The following is a 22,394-nucleotide window of genomic DNA, read 5'->3' on the forward strand; positions in this document are numbered from 1 at the left end:
ACAGTCGTTTGCAGACGGAAAATGTGCAGAGACACACCTTTACACACACAGGACTTTCTGTTATGGTGGAGAAATCCTGCAGGGACAGCCATTCTCCATCCAGTTTGAAGCGTCGTTTTATTTCTCTTTAGGTTGTAGAGGCGTCAAAAGGTTTGCCTGAATCTCTTTTCTTTGTATTGTGGCACTCTTTGAAAAGCAGAAACAATTTTGTTTTTCTTTTTGTGAATATTTAGATTCAAGCCTGGCATCAGAAATATGTAAAAAAAAACAAAAAAAACCTCACAAACTCGTCTGATTCCGTGTTTGATTTGATTTCCAGTCGGCGGCGGTTTGATTGCGTTGATGTTTGTGCAAATGAGACAGTCTGTCGTTCCTGTTCTCCCCACAAGCTGATTTGACTCTTGTTAGCATTTTTTGTTTTTATCTTTCATAGAAATCAAACATTTAAATGCATCACAGTTGATGAAACGTCAAACAGAACAAACATCCATCGCACAACAACGAGAATCCAAAAAAAAAAAAGGATGTGTTTCATTCAGCAAACATTCTGACTGACGTTAAATTAGGAGAGGGAACGCGGATGACAGCCTTAAATTCTCGACGTCACGCAGACAAAGATGCTGAGGAAGAATTCAAACAGCCTGTAGGAAGAATTCAGAGGAAAGCTTTACTGATGCCTCAGAAGCTCGTCTCCATGGAAAATCTGGACTGCATCTGCTGTGACAGATTGGGGTTAAAAGTTTTCTTTAGGATGCCTGGAACAAAGAGCCCAAGAAACGCAGGAAAAAATATATCCGAGTGGAGCATGGACATATGAACACACTCACACACACACACTCAGTAGGTAGAAACACTTAAATGCAGCCACAGGCAGGGCTCTTTTTTTGCATAATTACAGCACCAATAACAGATGTTGCAGCTGAATGTTTTCAAAGATATGTTACGCAGGAATATAATTTATTCCAAACATATACACACAAACACAGCCAGAGGTATGGCATAATATTATTGTTGTATTTTTTCATCATAAACTCCAGATCATTTTTCTGTCTCCAAGTACAGACGGCGCCGGCGACCGGTACGGTGCAATCCGCCTCCCAAGCTGATAAATAATTATCATTATTTCTCTAAAACCAGGAAATGATGTTGATCAGTCACAGAGCAAATCAAGTTTGATCACCCCGGTAGAAAATGGACAAAATCGGATCTTTACTTTTATTAAATGTCTCCTTTGATTTTCCAATTTTTTTTCTTTCTTCTACCATTTATGTCCTCTGAACGATTCCACAAATATTTTCTCTTTCTTAATTATCTCTCTCTTTCTCGCTCCCTTCCACCCCATCTTCTTTCTCTTAGATTACACCATCAGCCATCCAGTCTTCTCAGGACTCCTTTTAGCCTTTCAGCTTTAATCAGCTGGCTTTAAGGCTGGTTGGGTTTTCAGTGACATGCATGTCCTGCAAAAAACAAAATATATCCCACGTTGTATTATTTAAACCAAACCTAAGCTTTGTCAGTGTATTATCAGCCACGTATGTCTTATTCACCTGTGTCATATTACACAAAAACAGTAAATGAATGAGCCTGCTCCTTCATTTTTATGGTAATTTTAAGTGTTAATCCTGCAAACTTTGCCAACATGTTTCTGGAAATGCATTCCCAGATTTGTGCAACAGGAATGAATGAGTTCAAGCCCGAGGAAAGTATGGCGAGACGTTCCCTCAGCCACCGACCCGACCAGTTAGAAGCCAGACAGTCGCCCGATCAATAAACCGTCAAGCGATTGGATTTATCCGTCCATCACAGCAGCAGATTATCTTTGACTCACTCGGTGTGTCTCTCTCTAAATGCTGCTTTTCTCTCCGTTTATCCCTCTCTCACCCGTTTCTTTCGCCTCCATCTGTGCGTGTGTGGGTGTTTTGCGCAGGTGTCCAGGCATGTGCTGTGATGGTGGAGGTGAAAAAGCTGTATTTAAACGCTCACACAGAAATCTACTCCTGCAGGGAACATACACACCAAATGAGATGATAATAATCCCACCTTCATCAGACTGTGCCACCGTTTTGTCTTTTTTTTTTCTTCCCCCCGTCAATCTGTGATTTAATTTGGATTTCATAAAAGCCCTATGATAAGCCAATAAAAGTGATGTTTCTGCTTTAGCTGGCTGGTGACACCCAGGACCTCCCCCAGCGGCCCAGAGGCCACCTAAACTTCATTTTTTGACTCCAGTCAATACTGGAGCTCATGAAATATTCCACTGCTGTCGCTGCAGTCAAAAATTAAAGTAATTTGAAACTAACGCAGGGTCAGACCCCCCCCCCCCACTCCCTTCCTGCCTTTAGAACTATTCATGCTTCAAAGAGTGAATATGAATATGCATTAATGAGCATGAGGGGGGGGTCAGACAAAGTGAGCGTAGAGTGTCAGACTGAATGATAATTAAAAAGGTCAGTCCGTTTAAAGAGTTTTGGCACCCAGCCGCTAAGCGGTGAGATCATCTGAGGTCCACAAAGTCACAGAACTCTCTTTCAAAATGGTCGAATCATACATAAATAAATCAAAATTAAATTCATTTAATCCAAAACAAACAAAAAAAAATCTAAATGCATGTATAAGAGCTGCGTGACACGACTGTCAGTCTCAGCGCTGATTAGCAGACGCCTCGTCGTTCAGCGGACTGTTTCGTCTTTGCACGTCGTCGCTTGATGACAAATTAAAGTCGAGCTACAATCACATTTTGATGTAAATATTAAATCACTCCGCTCATTAGATGATCGTCGTTAAAACGGCTGCATTGTCATTTAAAGGTTAATTTGTTCATCAAGTCACCGGTTACTATTTCACATCTGTTATCTGGCTAAATGTTTTAGCTGTGTGAGCTGCACACAGCTGGCGTATGTCAGGTGGAGAGCGGGGGCTTAGCTCTTCCTTTATTTCTTCCTTCCTTACCTGGGGCGATATCAAACCTTTCAGAGAGCAGAGGCCGTCGGTCGTGCAGTGGTTTAAATCCTGTTGACACGTTGTGAGGTTTGTGATCCTTTACCAACATGTTAAAAGAAAGGAAGGAGAAAACAGTTTCTGTATTCAAATTTCTACTATTAATGCGATGTACAGCTTCAGCCCACATGCATTACAATAATTTGCTTTGGCAGCCACCGTGACTCATTATGACAGTTGGGAGACCAGAGAAATCCAATACTCCTTTGGAATCAAAGACTTGTTTGTGTGTTGGTGTGTTTGTGTGTGTCTAATTCCCACAGGTGTTGTATGATCCAGTAAGTCCAGACTGGAAGTCGATGATCCTCAAAGCGGCGGTCCTCAGGGGTCACATGGTGACCTCATCAACAGGAGGTAGCCTGAGTCGACAGGCGGGTTCAGGTCTCCGGGTTCATTCAGGAATTGACGGTCGGGATTATTTCGCGGTGTCGCGTGAGAAGACCGAACGTGTGCCCGAACAAGTCATCTCTTAGCATGTTAGCTCAGGTGTTGCTACGTGCGTGCTGCTGGATGCTAGGATTGTCACACGGCTACTCGACAGCTAGGTGCTTTGCACAACAGCAACGCCCAGGAGGCAAACCGACCACCATCCGGTCCCAAAGCCAAGTCCTTATGCGCCGATCTTCAGTCACCCTGGGTTAAAGCGCCCCTCACCTGTGGGCCCCCCCAGAGCCACCCCCGGTCCATTACTCTGCACCGCAGCCTCCTCAGGTTTCATCTCTGTGACCTCAGCCGATCTATTCTGAGCCGTTCCATGCCATCATTCCTCTGCGCCTGGAAAACAATGCCATGTTCGTGTACATGTGTGTTCGCATGTATGTTTCATCACACTCTCCTGCGGGTTTTTTTTATTCCCAAAATAATGAGAGCGCAGTGAGAGACGTCATCCGAGCGTGCCTGCGACCACACGTCCCCAGACATTCCCACACTACCGACAGCCTCACCTTCATAAGGAGGCGCCTTCTACGCGTACGCACGGGTATCCAGCCACGTATGACGCACACACGCACACTTTCACACGCCCACGCTGCCTCACAAAAGCAGCTTTGACACTTTGCTCCAAATGTAATTTTCCAGCCAATTAACAGCATCATTGCATTGTTAATATTCAAACCCCGTTGGAGGCTGAGTTGTCTCCGAATGGAGTCGGATGGATTTCTGCCAATTGAGACTCCACCTGTTCATTTCAGACCAACACGCCATACAAACAAAGTCCTTTCTCCCAATTTGTTGTCTACATCTTCATCATTTGATGTCTTTATTGGTGGAAAAAAAGGCAAATAATGCTCACAAGTTACAGCAATTGGTTCTTTTCCACATGCAGAGTAAAATGCTATATATTCTGATTTGCATGCAACCCCATCAGTCAGTAAATCAGACTAAAGAGGATGGATTCGCTTTCATGAGAGCTCAAGCAGACAACTTAAGAGCATTAAGCAGAGGATGGTCTCTTAGTGCATTTAAAATGATGACTGTTTGGGCAGCGGTTTAGTGTTAATTTATATGTTGCTGAGGAAATCCTCCCGGTTGCATTTAGGAATCTTTTTTTATTTAACAAGTGACATGAAAGGCAAAGTAAAGAGAGAAGAGTTGAACTCTGGGAGCAGATGGGCCGATAATTATGGAGCTGCTAATGAAACAGACCAAAGAGGAAATTGTTTCTCAGTTGGCAGCCGGCGCACACTCCCATGCACACACTTGGATGCACACTCACACACAGAGTACATCCCCACCTACATGGAGAGGTTAGAGGTAAGACGGTGAGAGGAAAACAGGAGCAGGTATTTCTCCTCCTTCTTTCACCGTGTATCGGCAAATGGGAATAATAGGAAACTGAGATGAACAGAGGTTAGGGTTCTAAAATGGGCCCTGAGGGGCCCCACCTGACTGGCTGGAGGGGTCAGACAGGGTTCAACCAATCACAGGGAGGCATTAGTACATGTACAGAAAAAAGGTTTTAATCTGTACCTTACTGTAAAGCAGTAAACGGGAGCCTCCGTTTGCATGGGACAGATTTCAGCTGCAGATAATAGAAGTATTAGACGTAGAAGTAATTCTAATCATTTTACTTTTGCATTTTTCGTAATGCAATAGAATGATTGCATTCTATTTTTAACTTTAACATGGCCTTGTTTACTTCTCGGAGGTTTCTCAGCGCTGGATTTCTTATTTTACGGGACGTTTTCACACCACGACGAGGCAGCCCTGTCTGCACACACCTCCATAGTTTGCATCGCTCACTCTTAGAATAACTAGCATCATCATTACGTGACAGTGACGGGAGCGCGTTGTGACAAACCACCGCCTTTTCTTCCCTGATGCAACCGGACACCTGTCAATCCGGCCCCAACACCTGACTGGTGAAGAGGTCGCCGTCTCCCATAGAAACAAACCCTCACTGGTAGCAGGGGCCACCAGAGAGTGTTTATTATGGGTTTTACACAGAAACAGGTAGATTCAAGGTCCACAGTAATAAGGATGAACCTGGAAACAACATTTTTACCACGACCCTCATACGCCCTCATGTCAAATGAAATAAATAAATGTAATTATTTATGACTGTATGTGATCATTAAATCTGTCAGAACGTATTAGTTGCTCAGTTGTCATAAAGATTTTACGATAAAAGTGAATTTGCCTGGAGCAACAACGAGATAAGTCCCCTCCATGTTGTCCAGATACAAGTGGCGGTGGTGGTGGTGGTGGCTGATGACTCTGCTGAGCCTGATAAAACTGGCGAAGTGATGAAATGTGAAGGTGTGTGTTGATGGAGGTGTGTATGAATTCATTAGAAGACTTTAAAAAGACTTTGAAGGTGTGACATGAAGGCTGAGCAGGAAGTTAGACAGTTTTGTTAGCATGCTAGCATGTGGCTCTAGAATTGGTAGAAATGCATCTAAGTTGTCTGGGGCTCCAAATCTGAGAGAATAATAGATGTGGTTTTGGTATGATCGTGACTTCTACCTTCAGATGTTGAATTTTTGAGATAAAATAGGTCAATACTAAATAAAAAAGACATACAAAAGGGGATTCTCTTATTTGTGTTGTATTGGTATTGGGTTAAGGCATCTATATATAACTCTGTGTGTGTATGTGTGTGTGTGTGTGTGTGTGTGGGTGTGTGTGTGTGTGTGTGCATGAGAGGGAGAGAGAGGGGTCAGCGATGCTTCCACAGCGGAAGAGATAGATTTCACCTCGTCTGACAGCATCAAAGACTTTAAAACATTCACACAACATTTCTGTCTCACACTCGACAAATCCATGACCTCAGAACTATCTGTTCTGCAGGCTAACATTAGCCGTGTGTAACAGGAACAACAGGCAGGCCTGGATCGACAGAAGACAGACAGATGAGAACAAGAAACACAGGCGCATGTTTCTAAATGCTTTACTCTATATTTTTATTCCCTTATGTTAATCCATAAATAGAATGCCTTTAACGTCACTATATTTAGATGAATCTCTCTTTATTCTTTTAGGGAAATTGAGACCACAAGAATTTATTTTCCAATTTTTTTTCCCCCTGTTATCGAAAGATTCACCCTCCTCCGCATGGTATGACCATATATGACTGAAAAGGGGACTGAAAAAGATTGGAATGGAAAAATGAAGTGATATGAGTGTGTATCTATGTCCTGCATCTCATGTTGTCTTACTGACAGATGTATACATTCGACCATGTACACACGACCTTATAAGGAGCGGGATCAAAAGGTCACATGTGTGAATGCGCTGGCCCGTATATGGCCGTAGCAGAGCATGCTTTTCCTGTACAATCTGTCTGTGACACAGACGGAGGAGGCGATTCGTCTTGTAGCTGCCCTGCATGGAGGCTGTCATCATTACTGACATTTATGTCTGTTATTTTAAGCACTATCATTTTAAATCATTTCAACTCCGGAAGATATTACAGCAAAAAAAAACAACCTCAACAGCAACTAGAAAGAATAATAAAACACACTGATATCAGTCTCATATTTAATCATATAAGCATAGCTAATAAATCCACACTGCAATAAATGTAATCAACAGAATGACATCACTCTGACATCATAACACGAAAGCAGCAGAACTGTAACAAGACATCTTGGATTTTGTATGACGACTTCTTCAGAGATTAACAAAAAAAACCTCGCAGCAGTTGGTCAGTTTGACATATTTACACGTCTGTAAGCTCAAAGGAAGTTGTAGAACTGATGCAGAGAAAAGAGAAAAGAGGGAATTATAAAGTTTCTCCCTCTCCTTCACCTTCCCTTCTTCTCTTTGTCCGTCTTACTAAACATCCACTAGTCCTGCCTGTGGGCATCTGTAGGCAAAGTCATTTAAGAGTAACGGCAGCAGAGCAATGGAGCTGCCTTGGAAATGCCTTGGAAACCGTGCCATGCTGGCCACGCGTTGCCGTGGCAACAGTCCGGACACCCACCCACCCGTCTCTCCTCCCTTCTCCATTCCCACTGCATTGCAAACTGAACTGGCAGCACTTTAACTCACTACACGGACGAACACTCCAACGCTTTTTATCACTTCACATGGCAAAACGGAATATGTGTACTTTGTACAATCTGATTTAAATTCATAAAAACATGTCTGCTGGGAAAACAACTAGAACAATGAAAAAGGAGAGGAAGAGGGAGATAATATAATGGAAACACATTCTAATGGACTGGTTTTAATTAAGATTAACAAAACTGTTGTAAATGCTTAAATACTGGCGTACTATTACAAGAGATTTCTTCAAATGGACAGTAGGGGATTTATGTGATTTGAATTGATTGAATCAAGTTTTCTGTATAAATGTGAAGAGGTTGCTGCATAGATTTTTACATTTTCCCAATAGATCCCGGGGGAATTCCACAATCGAAAAGGAAATGAGAGAGTTTTGGATGTGGGAGACAGAGGCTGGCATTGCCAACTGGAATATTGTGCTAGCGCTTTAACCTATTGGCCAAAGAGGAAGGACAAGAAAGAACGGGTGGAGGTAGAGTCTGAAAAGAAGGGCTGAAGTGATTCACTGAATCTTTAGATTGAGAGGAAATGTCAACCGATGGAAAGAGAAAGACCAAAAGGATTTTTTTTTTTCTTCCCCCCCTTAGAAGTTTGTAAAGGAAAATGTCAAAGAGCAAGCGGCCAACAGAAAGACAGTGAGGCTTATTGTATGCTTTCCAGCTCCGCTTCTTGCTTTTTCCCTGCTTCTCTTTGGTGTGGTCGGACTCAGCACCGGCGAGCGGCTCACGCTTCCTGCTTCCAGGTCTCACAAAAGCATCAGGCGAGAAACGTATTCAGAACATCGGCTATAAATCACCTGGTTTTTCATGAATCCTTCTGGAATGCACAGGGCCCTGGAGGAACGCCTACATCATTGGCAAATAATCACTATAATAATAATAATGCAATAAATACGCAGCACTAAAGTAAGTTCCAGTAAACACAGGGTTAGACAGCAGGTATTTAGAAAGAAACTGGTGTCCAGTTCGCAGAATGTAATTTAAGCCCTTGTCATGATATATATTGAAGTAATCTGTTACTTTCTAACCTGTGTTTTACCCTCATTGTGTTTACCCATGTTTCCCCTGTAACACACATGTACACATAGAGTGAAACACACACACACACACAGTGGGAGTGCAATCAAAGAGGGAGTGGGAGAAAAAGAGAAGGAAAATAAGGCAGATTTTATCTGCATCCAGTACACACACACACTAACACACAGTGGTGTATTTTGGTTTAAATTGATCCTGTCATGTTGTGTTCAAGGCGTTTTCTTTGTTTGTGTAGGAAGATTGAATCCGGTGTGATTTGAGATTTGTTGTTGGGTTTATCTCCCTGTTGTGTCGTATTTAAGAGGTGGAACGTCTGAGACGTGACCAGAAAGGTGAGGGGTGATGAAGGATCTACAGGGAAAATACCTTTGTGCCATATTTACAATAAATATAATGTGTGTGTGATGGTCGTCATCCCATGTCTCAAAGGCGTGGCAGTGAAGAAAATGTCTCCAACTTTTTTCCTGATCCAAACTTTCAAAACCCACAAAGTTTTATCAAAGTAACCAAATGTAAACAATGAAAGTCTAGTTGAGTCACTCGACTGCTCTGAATTTTGATTTTCCTGCACTCAGGGGGCGAGAAGGGAAACCATTGTCAGGCAGAGGAAGAGGGCAGCGGAGGGAGACACAAAGGAAGTCAGAAGTGAACCCAAAAGTGAATGCGAGCAGTTAAAGTCTGCATTTAATGTTTGAATAAAAGCGTTCTCTGCACTGCGTCTCAGGTGAAATCATCTGCCCTACTTTTTTGGCACCGATGTCTCGTTGTTAGGAGAGATAGATGAAGAGTGAGAGGCCACACACACACACACACACTCCGAGATGTTAGCTTGATGCATCGTGGAGTGAAAGAGTTCACATTTGATATGCCAGACTCAAAAACCCCAACTTGGATTTGTTTTCTAACTCCCCCATCGTTTTTGTTGCCCTTTCGTGAGACGAAATATATTTTTTTTATGTTTGATGCTGCTGCTTTTTGAAAGGATCTACAGGTCAGAGTTGTTCTCGACAACTTCAAATAACTTTGAAAAAGATCCCGTTAAAGAAAGAAAAAAAATCACAAAATAGTTTTCTGTCACTTTGTAATAAAATGCTTTTTTTTGTTGTTTTTTTTGTTTTTCCGGAACAGTTTTTGTAGAAAGCAGGCCTGTTTAAATCCAGAGTTATGGCTTGTAGCTGTAGAGGCTCTTTAGTCCTCTTCACTCCGTCTTCATCTATCAGCTCTGATCCCATCCTACAGTTTAGAGCTCATAAATAGCCTGGAAATGGTGGCACTGCAGCTGCTTTGGCTGCATCCTCTGATTAGTATTCAAAACCCCTCTTGTTCTTTCCCTGACTCTCTCTTTCTGTCTCTATCTCTTTATATGGGTTTGTATACGTACAATATGGTATGCAGCGTTTTTAAATATCACTTTCTTCATCTGCAGCCTGGCCTTGTGCCACTTTCTCTCATCTCCTTTATTAAACTCCAACTGTTGTCTCGCTTTGAAAGCCTCGAGTTTGTGTGTCTGAACGTTAGTGTGTTGAAGGATATTTGTGTTAACTGTTAACTAATTACTCAGCTTTCAGTACGAATGCAATGAAAGCATTTGGAGTTCTGTGTTGTTCTGCTTCTGGGACGCCGATACCGAATCACAAGCCAAGATGGAAAGAGAACGATTCTGAAAGATGTGTGTGTGAGTGTGTGTGAGTGTGTTTGCACGAACGTGTCTTCTCCAGTCCAGAATAGTGTTATGTATGTCTCCCTCTTGCATCCATGTGTTAATCTACCAAAAAAGGAGGACACATGAAACTTTAACAGCTTCCATCCGTTTCTAGGAAGTCAATGGAAGTCAGTGTTAGTGTGTTCCTCTTTCGTACAGTGCGTCCAAGTGTGTGTGTTTGTGTTAGTGAGTGTGTGTCGGGGAGTCCCTAAGTCCTTATTAGGTTAAACAAGATCTACTTCAGATAGGAATGAATGGAAAGCATGATAGCCTGGAATATATGAAAGAGAACAAGAGAGAGAGGGAGGGAAACTCCCTGAGATGATGAAAAATAAAGAGGGAAGACACACACACACACACACACACATACACTCCCGGTTACTCCCAAACACACACACACACACATCTGTATGACAAAAATAAGTCTGACTGATGTTTATGGTTTCGGCAACTGTTTGGCGTAGTGTTCTCCAATGAAAATGGCCATTCCTAAACATTACTGTACTTTGACAACCCTGCTCAGCGTCAGACTGATAAAGGGACCGCGAGCAGAGAAAACAAGGAAAACGGTTGTCACTGCGTTTCCTCACCCACTTTACTGGACGAGCTGACAAAGTCGTAAAAGCCTCTAAAAGGAAACAGAACAGGTTACGGACTAAAACGTTTGTAGAATCTATTGCATGCATGACGATACGGCACAACTGACCAGACAACCCTTTGTGATTTGTAGGTACCAATCCCAACTCCTCTTTCCAACCCCATCCTTTTATTCTCCTCATCAGTCGATATGTTTTGTTACGGCGGAGATAATGATCACAGACATTTGCACAAATGTCAGGTCACTCAGTCCCACCGCAGTTTGTCAGGAAATTTCTTTTGTATCTGTTTTTTCTCTTATGTTTTATTAAACTTACTGCAGGTTAAAGATCGATTTTGTCTCCCCAAGGCGAAACCCAGTGTTGATTAGATTAGCATATAAAGGTAAACCATCCTTATTCTATCATTGATGGTGTTATCACAGTGTTACACAACAGCTGACAGGGACAGAATGGTTTCATTGCTCTGAGCCCTGCCTGAGGTGTTCACAGTATTTATTCCTCTTTTATACATTAGATTTTCATATAATAAAATATCAGTAATAAGCACCGGGAGGGACGTAGAGATTTTCAGAGATAAATGCAAACCCTGTGGGACCAAAAGCGGCCCCTGCAGCAGGTATGTGCGTAACCTTTTTTTTTGTGTTTCCATTAGCCTCCATAAAGTCAGGATTATGTGCATTAGTGAACAAACTGGAGCTTATTAGAGGAGGCCTGGCTGAGAGCTGGTCTATTGTTGTGGTTTCCCACTGCAGCCGACATCATTATCAGCTTTGTCTTATAAAACCACTGCATGTAAACAGCACACACCCACACATTCACACATTTACTGCGGTGCTCTGGGTGTTAGAATGTGTCACACACAAGCATTTAGTTGATTTAGCCAATAGTATCTCGGTTTTCATCGCCACATATTTTTTTTATCACACAAACACACACACACACACACACACACACGCACACTCACACATACTCGTTCTCTGTAAATTAATCGGTGACACCTAAAATACAAGTTAACATCACACACCCACAGAGGCGAATGTTCACAAACGGGCAGCCATGCTGGTTCCCGCACACTTTCATCCATCTGCACAGGGATATAAAACACACACACACACACACACACACAGACACACACACACACACACAGACATACAGACAACATTTTTTCCCCAAAAACCTAAAATAAGACAGTGGTTCCCCAACTAAAATTTTCCGATCCAAATACGTCGCTAAAGCAGGTTGCTTGTCGTGTTTTACAACTTCCTGGGTATTTTTCTATTTGTGTGTGTGAGCAGGGGAAAAGTGCTTTGTTAGTGTAAAATAGGGACCAAACAGCAGAGAGGCCCTTTGGGGAATAACACACTGGCAGTAACTTTTTCTCAGCTAGATACGACATACTGATGAGTCTGAGACAGCAGACGAAGGACTTTTACTTTGTAGTCCTTCCATTAGAATTGCAAATATTCCTTTGAGAAGATTTAGATTTGAAGCAGCTTCCTGATATTTTGCAGCTACACACATCTCTTACCCTGGCCTGTTTCAGAATCCAGAGTTCCGTCTGTCGAAAAGGAACAATCCATGCTATGAATAATTGTTGTTGTGGAAACAATAGGGACATGTGCATAATTTAGATTTTTCTGAGCCAAATCATATGATCTTCTGCTTTAAAGGAGCTCTGACTGTCACCGCTTTCATATCTCTAGGCATCATGGGAAATATTCACGGACGTACTTGCAGAAGCACCGCAGCCAAAAAACTGTAAAATCATTTATTCTGTATTGAGACAAGAATGGAAAATCAAGGCAACAGAAAGCCAAACATGAACAAACTTGATCAGCAAAAAGGAAAAGTGAAGGTCACCAACATGAAAATTATTAAACAAACCAGCGCTCTAACTCAATCAGGCTGCTTTTTTGGATAATATATTGCCTGTTTTTTCCATTATCTCTTATTTTTATATCTAATTCTGGGGATTCTCGATTTAAGAGTTTTGAAATATTTTGTAAACCCAGAACGAAGTGTTAAAAGTGTTGCAGGAATCTTGTTCATAAATATAAAAAGGAGAGACACAGCAAATGAATGGAGGAAGGGAACGAAGGGATGGAGGGTGATGGCGGAGCGACGGAGGAGAGATCCGTCACAGCTGCTCAGATGCTCACGCTTTTTTATGAAGTCAGATGGAGGACATATTTGTGAAAACACAGATGTACACCCATCGTGATCCCAGGAGGAATATGTGTGTGTGCGTGCATGTGTGTGTGTGTGTGTCTGCTTTTGAATTCCTGCCCCAGCAGTGTGTTCCTATGTGAGTGTTAAAGCAAGCAAGTGCGATACTTTTGTGAATGTTGACATGCAAGTGTCACACCGCTTGTGTGTGTGTGTGTGTGTGTGTGTGTGTGTGTGTGTGTGTGTGTGTTGGCGATCCTCGTGAGGACTACCGATTTCAATTCCATGAGAGTGAGAACACGTCAGGAAAGTTGGGACGTTGTCGTTTGGCTTCTGTGAGTGGAATTCCTTTTAGAGCTATGACCTGATTTTAGGGTCAAAACACTGCGACGGGTATATTTTAAGCAAAATTCAGCTGTTTTATATCAATATGGGTTCTCACAAATACAAAAACACAACCACATACAGCTGCAGAGACACAGACGTATACATTCACACTGGCTCGACTATAAATATGTTGGTGGATTAACCCGTGATGGAGTACAGACACTTACCACTAACAATGGAGGCTACTGTGTAACATCAAGTCGTTATTTATTACATACAAACACACATGTATTTACACTGACACATACAAATCAGCGTGTGTGTGTACACTAGTTGACCCGCCACTCGAATACACTCACACACACAGACACATCACTGGTCTGGAAACAATCTTCCCCACCCCTGTTGGTTACCCAAACATTGCATTGCCGCGGCAACGTTGAAAGTCCACGTGTAAGTCTGTTTGAGTGCGTTTGATGCGGTGAAGTTGACCAATCGCGGGTTGATTGTGGATAAGTTGCGTCTTCTTCGATGCCATGTCTGCATGTGTCGGAGGAGGACCGTGTGTGGGCGTGTGTGTCTCTTTTTCCAGCAAGTTGGTCATCCTTGAGGGTTGCCAGGTTCTAGAGAAGAGTCACCATTCCCAAAACTGGGAAAATATCTGTACCAGTCCAGGATGAGTCATTGTTGTTTACACATGTATGCAGAGTTAAATCACAATTTTCATTCTCTTTCCACACAGATAGCTATTAAAGTTTCCCCCTAAATTCCAAGCCAGACAGACTTTAGTTGGTGACATGTTTATGGAGGCTTTGATAAATTAAGTTAATGATGCAAAATGATTTGTTCTGTAGCCGATTTGACAAAAAAAAAAAAAGACCCTCCATCCACTTGGGATCGGCATTGTTTTGTGTCCATCTGTCATTTGGGATCATTTTAAGGGACATCTGTGTTCCCAATCCTCTGTAAATCTACGGCGTCTGTGTCGACGCCATTGGTTTACTTTTGTGTCATCTCACAGCACTTGTGCAGTTTTACTTTATATTAAAATGCAAACGTGAGCCGTATTCCCAGTGTGCCTCCCTGTAATAGACCTTGTAGTGAAGGGAAGTAGCAGCAGGAGTTATATTCCCACTGGGAATGTAAACACTACTGTTCCCTGAACCCCACCACTTCATCTGTGGAGAGGTTAAGGGCCTTGCTCAAGGGCTCCACCTTGAGGCAGGGGAGCGTTTTACTCCCTGAAGGTGGAAACTAAACTGTGACGCATCAGTGGTTGAAGCTCATGCTGCTGATAGATGAACCCGTTTGTACACACACACACACACACACACACACACACACACACACACACACACACACACACACACTCTCGATTTCTGGCATCAGTGGGGCTGCTGGTGTGTGTGCGTGTGTGTGCGTGTGTGTGTGTGTGTGTGTGTGTGTGTGTGTGTGTGACACTGCTGACAGATTATGAGCCGAGCCTCTAGTCAGTCTTGTCAGGTTGCTAACACGACGCCTTTTTGGGATTGAAAACAGGTTGCATGATGAAGATAGTGGCTTATATAAGCTTGTGTGTGTGCGTGGGCGTGTGTGTTTGTGTGTGTGTGTGTGTGTGTGTGTGTGTGTGTGTGTGTGTGTGTGTGTTTGTGTCCATTCCCCATTTACCACCCTCTGTGCCAGATTATGAGTATTCTCTCAGATGTATTTCAGTATGTGAGGTTTGTTGTAGACAAACATAAACACACACATTAAACAGACACACACACACACACTTGCTCTAAACACACACACCACATCCCGCTCCACCGCCCCGTGACCTCGGATATTAGCTTTTCTGCAAAATACGACTGAGGCGAAGTGCCTCATTATAAACACACAGAGTAACGCACTAACACACACACACACACACACACACACACACACTCCATTCTGGCTCTACTGAACATGTTGTTGGTCCTTAATGGGAGCCACACGATGATGACACGGGTCACACACTGCTTTACTGCCGTTCATGTAGACCTTGAAGGTTCAGACTGGAAACATCAGCAGCATCTGGTTTAGTGGTGACATCATCATCAGATAATTCATGGCGCTCCATCTACTGCTTTCTGGCTTAAATAAGAGATAATCTGGTGATCCTTTTTGCTTTTCTGTTGGTACGAGTTGTTGATGGTGTTAATTACAGCAGCAGAATTTTCTTGATTTTGTTTAAAATAATTAGTCCTCGTTTGCTGCTCATTTTTCTGCTCGGTTTCATCTTTCATGGCACAGAATTATTCCATACTCTTCTAATGGCTCAGATTAGTCTACAATCTTTTCTGTTAAACTAGAAAGTTCCTCTTAACTGAAGATAGTATTCTGTCTTATCTTAGCTCATTTATTGTGCTTTCATAAACCTTCAGTCTTCTCTTTTGCAGTAGATTGAGCTGAAAATTGGCTGAATTCATGATAGATTGTTTTTGTTTCACATGGAAATAAAAATAAATGTAAATCCTGCGTCATAGCTTTATGATTAATTTAAATGATGCACATTTATATTTAAGCGATCACCACTGCTGAGTTACATTCTCAGATAATCCAAAGTGAAGCCATGGCAGACCTGCTAAAAGCCTCCTGTTGGTACACGAGCCAGATTCATCTTTGTGATTTATGACTGCGTTCATTTAAACTCTGCAGACTTTATTTAGACTTTAGCATCCGAGCAGCTTTGTTGAGGTTGATTTTTTTTTTTTTTTTAATCGAGCCCAGATCAGAACCTCAGGCTTGGCAGAATGAAGGGTTTATCAGACTGATCCGTTCAGACTAATGTGAGCTTGTTCCGATAACATCGGATTAATCTCATATCAGGTGTAAGGGTTAGATGGGTTGGAAGTAAAATAGACGACTAATTCTCTAACGCCACCTGATAGACTTCACGCGCTTTTGGGGGAATCCTGCTCTTTTATTTCCTCTTGGTTTTCCAGTTTCCAGCCTGTCTTTTTCCTCACTTTTTTCTTCCTTTTCTGCTTCCTCCCTTTTCCTTCCTCCCCCTTCCTCCTCCTCCTCCTCTTCCTCCTTAGCAAAACCATCAAGGTGAAGGTAATCGATGACGAGGAGTACGAGAAGAACAAAACCTTCTACATAGAGATTGGAGAACCTCGCCTGGTGGAGAGCAACAACACTGCAGGTCAGGAAGATGGTGAGCCCTCGTGACCCGATGAACTTTGACCCCAGGGTGTCCCCTAAGCCTGCATGACCTCTACTCACAGGAAGAGATTTCATTCATTCTTCCTGTTTCTTTTTCTTTCTTTTTTTTTTTTTTGTTACTTTACCTCCTGCTGTATCTTCATGACAGCAAACCAGCAGCAGGATGGGGTTCACCTCATCGCACCACCACCACCACTCAGCCTCACGTGTGTGTTGTTTGTGTGTGTCTGTGTGTGTACAAACATTTAACATGTTTTTTTGTTTGTTTGTTTGTTTTTTTTAAAATGCATGCATTCACCACCTCCCTATATGTGTGTGTACGTGTGTGTCCCATACAGGAAGACCATAACCATTCCCATCTTAGACCGGGAGGAATACAATAAGCAGTCCTCCTTCTACCTTCTGCTCGAAACCCCCCAATGGAGACGCAGCACGAAGGAATGGACAGGTGTGACAGCCAATCAGAACGCACCTCATGGGCTTTTAAAGAATCCTGAATCAACAGGCCACCCGTGGAATCATCACTCGCTGATACAGGAATGCAAATGACAAAATCCTTGCTAGTGCATTTCCTTTAGTTTAATTCTGCAGAGATTTTTAAATGTTCCAAACCTACATAACTACTGAGTAGGTGTGTTCATAGTGTCTGTGTACGCTTTCAAGTATGTCTTGACACGAAATGTATCACACAAAGGCAACAAATGAGTTTAAGAAAGCGTATCCTGCACATTACAAAGATTTCTACCGTCTTTATCACCCGCAGTTAAAATCGAACACAGAATTCAGGAACTGCGACTTCAGCAGCCAAACGACTCAAAGAAAACCCGTACTGTTTGACAGACGGGTGAAATGCAGGACGGAAATGAGTTCATTTCTAAACACTAGTGCCCAAAATGTCACCGGTTAAATGTCACACAGAAGCTGTGATGAGTCAGTCTGTGTGGCACAAACATAATCCCAGGAAATAACAGTTTAAAGAAGGCATAAAGTCAAAGCATCATTTGTTTTTCTATCGTACGTAAAGTGATGCCCGCTACAGTTTTAAGAGGCTTGTTGATTTGGGATTCACAAGGATTGCTCCCCTATCTATACTTCTCAATTTTCTGTCCTTTTTCTTTCCCTCCTCTGTTTTTTCTCAGAGGACTCAGAAAATTCAGTGGTAATCACACCTGACCTTTCCTTTCCTTTTCCTCTGCCCTGTTCTCTCACTTCCCTCATGTCCAGCAAAGAGATTTTTAAGGGTTGATGTTCTGTTCTTGCCGATGATGGAAAATGTCATTGCTTTCTAAGTAGAGTTCACTTCCAGACACGAAGACACAAAGAAAACGGGGTTATTCACTTTTGAGTGATACCAGTGATATATCCCGATATATTCAGAGGTTTAGGCAAATGATTTAGTGATTGCAGTGACCGATAAAACCAGTTTTTATGTTTATATCTGCGAAAAACAGTCAAATTTGTTGTCATAAACTATTTAAACTGAGTTTGTCATCGTGAACATCTGAAAAAATGTTATAATAATAAACCTAACAGAAAAAGATTTTACTTTAAACCCTTAACTCACCTGATTAAAGTAAACCCTTTGACACTCATTTGTCAATGTCATTATCTCTTACTTAAAGTTGGATCTCTGGACAACTGGGTGTTAAAAATCAATTTAACTTGAAGAAAATATAGATTATTCATTTTCTCTGTTTCAAACTGCTTCCATGTCATTGATGTTGCATTTTTGTGCGATTCTTTTAGCTGGACTTCTGGATATTAAACGTTGTCGTTACTGACGCCGGTAAAATCAACCCTCATCCATCCTCAGGCAGGTGACGGGCGGCGAATCAGACGGCAGAGGCTTGTCGATACACATCATGGAAAAATGTTCACAGCTTATCATCAGCGACACTTTTCCATCAGCTACTGCTGAGATGTTTTTCTCCCCCATGCATGAAACCCGCTAGATCTCAAATGGGGGCGGTGAACCGTCCAAAGACACAGTTGGGCGTTTATGCCCTGGAAACTCACTTTTGCTTTATGGGGTGCATTCATTTCTGTGCCTCTGACACACACACACACACACACACACACATACACTCACAGAGCAGCACTATCAGTATATTAATGGTGGTGAGGTGTGTGTATGTGTGTGTATTCCGGGCATCAGCGCTGTTTATGCTGATGAGGGGGATCAAAGACGAGAGCTGGATATCACATTATCACAGTCAGGAGATCAAACACAACCCAGGATGCACAGACAGACACGCAAACACACACACACACACACACACACACACACACACACACAGTTGAAGGGCTGCAGTGCGTCATTAACTGGTTCCCTCTGTGCTAAATGAGCTCTGCACAGGTCTTTGTGGACAGTGTCCAATGATTTGTTGTCCATGTAAACGTGTGTTTGTGATGTTCAGTGTGTGTGTGTGTGTTTGTATGCTACCATCTATTTGTTTGGATGCCATTCATGTGTGTGTTTTCACAGTCTTGTATTTCGGTGGGAGTTGTGTTGAAGAGTAAATGTTTTATTAAAACACAGACACAGCTCCTATGTTTTGTCATTGATTGTATATTTAAAACCACATCACTCTTGCAAATTAGGAACCTGTTTCATTCCATCAATGAGCCCCACCCACTTCCTGCCCTCATTAGAACAGTCTAGATGTTAAAACATGGCTATACCATTCATAAATTTATTATCAATACCTTTAAATTCAAATCAATTCTTGGAACGACTCAACGTTGAATTCCCTCATGATTGTTACGTTTCCCCACCGTCGGATTGGATGTGAATTAAAGGATGACACTGCAGAAAGAGTCTAAAGCACATGATTGATGCGTTCAATGCTTTCTGGCGACCGGGTCCAAACAGCCTAAAGCGTCCCCACCCCCACCCCCACCCCAGAGACAGCAGCTGAAGAAAAGGACCTTTAATCATTGCTGCTGATGAATGTGTGCGTTTCCCCTTCAGATATAAGTTCCACAAAAAATGTTTTAACATTCGTGAATGTTAGCCTCGGAAAACAGAGTCCGCTTTTATCATTTGAAACAGTTAAAGTCGTCTCATTTTCGACAAACCAGTTCTTTATGATTTGGTTAATTGTGTCTGGGACAAAGATAAGACCTGATAGTATTTCCTTTTATTGTGTTGGGGTTTTTTTTGTTGTTGGTGTTGATGTTGTTGATGTTTCATTTACTTTTCTCCTTTCTTGCTGTAAGCAGACAGGAGTCGGTAGGATTAATGCACAAATGTAACAGAAAAGTTCAAGTTGTGGCGGAGATAGAATGACCTGTTTCTTGAGTTTTTTTTTGTCCTTGAACACATTTCAGCAGGCGGGAACTCATAAACAGCGTTTTGTTTGTTTGTACAGGTTGAGCTGGATATTTAATATTGGATGACTGACAGTTACCCGCTGTTATCTAACCGTGTTGTTGACTTTATTTATACACTGGGTGGATTTTTTTTTAATTCTCATTCTCTCAAACTCACTTTTGATTTTTTTTTTTTTCCTGGGGATGGATGAAAGTCAGGACGTTAAACATTTCCCAACGACCCTCTGATATTGCACTTTTATTTTTTATTTTTTTTGGTCCAGTGGAGCCTCGGGGATAGAGGGAGAGGTCACGGCGGTCCGTGAACCTCTGTCATTCATCCGGGTGGGAGACGGCACTGAGAGGGGAACCAGCTGAAAACACACACACCCTGCAGAGGGTGACGACCTCATGTCCTCACACACACACACACACACACATACGGTAAATTCCAACATGTGACCACGCAGATGCGTCTGCGTCACACAGTCTTTGTCCACGAGCGATGTCCTCTCCTCTCATAATCCAAATCCTTATGCCTTGAGTGTTTTTTGCTTGCTGTTATGCAATAGTACAAAACATATTTATTAACCTTGGCATTAAGGCTGTGAACGTGTCAAAACAACACGAATGAATGGGAGACGTGACGCTCGGCTTATCCCCACATTTGGTGTCTGCACAGGCATCACCCGGGGTTTTCTTTATATTTAGGGTTGATTATTATTATTTATTATAAATATAATGTGACATCCTGAAGCCTTCGGTCCTCGCTTGTTGTGTTTAAAATTACAATAGTCATCCACATTATGGTCGTTAATCAGCACCAACAGTGTAAATGAATTCATTTAAATCAGCGTACACATTTGCATTCCGTGATCAAGTCGAAGGAATTAACTGCTTCAATTCATTAGTAACGTCATTTAAATGTGAATATAGTGTAAACAAGTTTATGATGGCCCCGCAACAGACTCGCCTCAGTCGTGGTAAACATATTTATTACCTTAATGATTATTTCATATTGGTTGCTGCCAAAAAACAATGTCGACTAAATACTCCTTCAGATATTCCTTCCCTCTTTCTCTTCCTTCCGGTTATTTTCCTCCTCCCTTTTTTACATTCTCTCCCCACCTCCTGCTGACATCAGTTTGACTTCCTTTCCTCTCATTTTCCTCTCCTCCTCCTTATTTAACATCTTCCCTGTCCTCCGTGCCCTAACCCCACTCTTTTTCCAACACGTTTTATTCATTTGTTGTTTGTGCCCTAGCTGAAAGCCCCGCTGGTGTTTTCTCCTCGTGCTCCTATTCTGTCCCCTCCTGTAGGACTCTCCAAAGGCGTGACAGTGTACCAGGTCCCTCTTCCTCCTGATCCCCCCCTTTGTCCCGTTGTACTGCTTAATCCTGTCAAAAACCCTGTCTCCTCCTGTCTCCTCCATCTCCTCTCCTTCTGTCTACCCGTCTCCCTGACACGGTGCAGAAGTCTCTTCCCTCTGCTCCTCCTCCTGTTTTCACATCCTGACAGTCTGCAAAGATACAGCACCTCCCCTCCCCTCGCAGCCGCTCCTCATCTTCTTTTGCCTCCTCTGATGGAACCAGAATCCATCACCGGTGACAGGGAGTAGAAATCCTCTGTTTTTAACAGTAGACCCATCAACAGTTACCCTGGGGGGGGTCGTTTGTGCCCCCTGCCATAATAGTGTCAGGAATCATAAAACTGTCACTTCTTGAAGCTGATAATGAATTAATTTTAAGATGTTTTTGAAAAATAAGTAAAGTTACTTATTTTATAATTACTTCACCTCATTGTATACAATTTCTAAAAAAAATTTGAAATCACAATTTAAAAAATTCCGTTCAATCAGGATCAACTGTTTTTCGTTCAAGTGTCGACACTTCAAGGCGGGATGAGCTTCAAAATTCCCAAGATGATGCCTGGGATTTTTTTTTTTTGTAAATATCTGCTCCTCCTCTTCCAGTGAGCGTTAAAAGGTTATCGATCTGATGTCTCTCCTCCGGGTCGTCTCTCCAGCTCTGCGGCCTTGCAAAAACTTCTTTTGCATTCATCCATCTTCTGTTTCGCTTCATGTTATTCAAATCACGCTGTCTGTTCATCAAGAAACATCTGAAAGATCCGGTGTTGCTAAGCGACCACGAATAGCGCAACTTTTGAGTGCACGTTTATGGAGGGATTTCTGCGAAGAGTTAAAAATGACCTCAGCTTTCTTTGGTATTTCATCCCCTACTCCATGTGATTAATAAACCCATTTCATCACACATCTGGAGTTATAGACATTTTAGCAGTTCCATGAATTTGAAGATGCCGCGGCGTTAAAAATGACCCCTCGATGGTGTCTGCTGGTAATGTATTTCCTTCATCTGTGGAGTCTCTGCTCCGGTCCTTCATCCTCCTCCTCTTCTCCCCATCTTCCTGTCGTCCTCCATCACTCCCAGCAAACTAGAGGCTCCATCAAGCCGTGGCAAGGTGTGAAATCCAACGTCCGCGCTTACACCAACTATCAGCACATGTTTCATCCAGAAAAACTCAGACACACAAAAAGTATCTGTG

The 22,394-nt window shown here is 42.4% G+C and overlaps 1 protein-coding gene across 1 annotated transcript in view; it reads left to right on the forward strand.

The window, feature by feature from the left end:
• slc8a1b (solute carrier family 8 member 1b) overlaps positions 1-22,394 on the forward strand; it is an 81,346-nt gene that overhangs the window by 40,809 nt on the left and 18,143 nt on the right. Inside the window, exon 5 of the mRNA XM_068327679.1 lies at positions 16,859-16,968. Within this exon, the coding sequence (XP_068183780.1) occupies positions 16,859-16,968 (110 nt within the window). The remainder of the gene's footprint in view (positions 1-16,858; positions 16,969-22,394) is intronic.

The sequence above is a fragment of the Antennarius striatus genome, chromosome 11 (genome assembly GCF_040054535.1).
Source record: "Antennarius striatus isolate MH-2024 chromosome 11, ASM4005453v1, whole genome shotgun sequence".
Classification (NCBI taxonomy): domain Eukaryota; kingdom Metazoa; phylum Chordata; class Actinopteri; order Lophiiformes; family Antennariidae; genus Antennarius; species Antennarius striatus.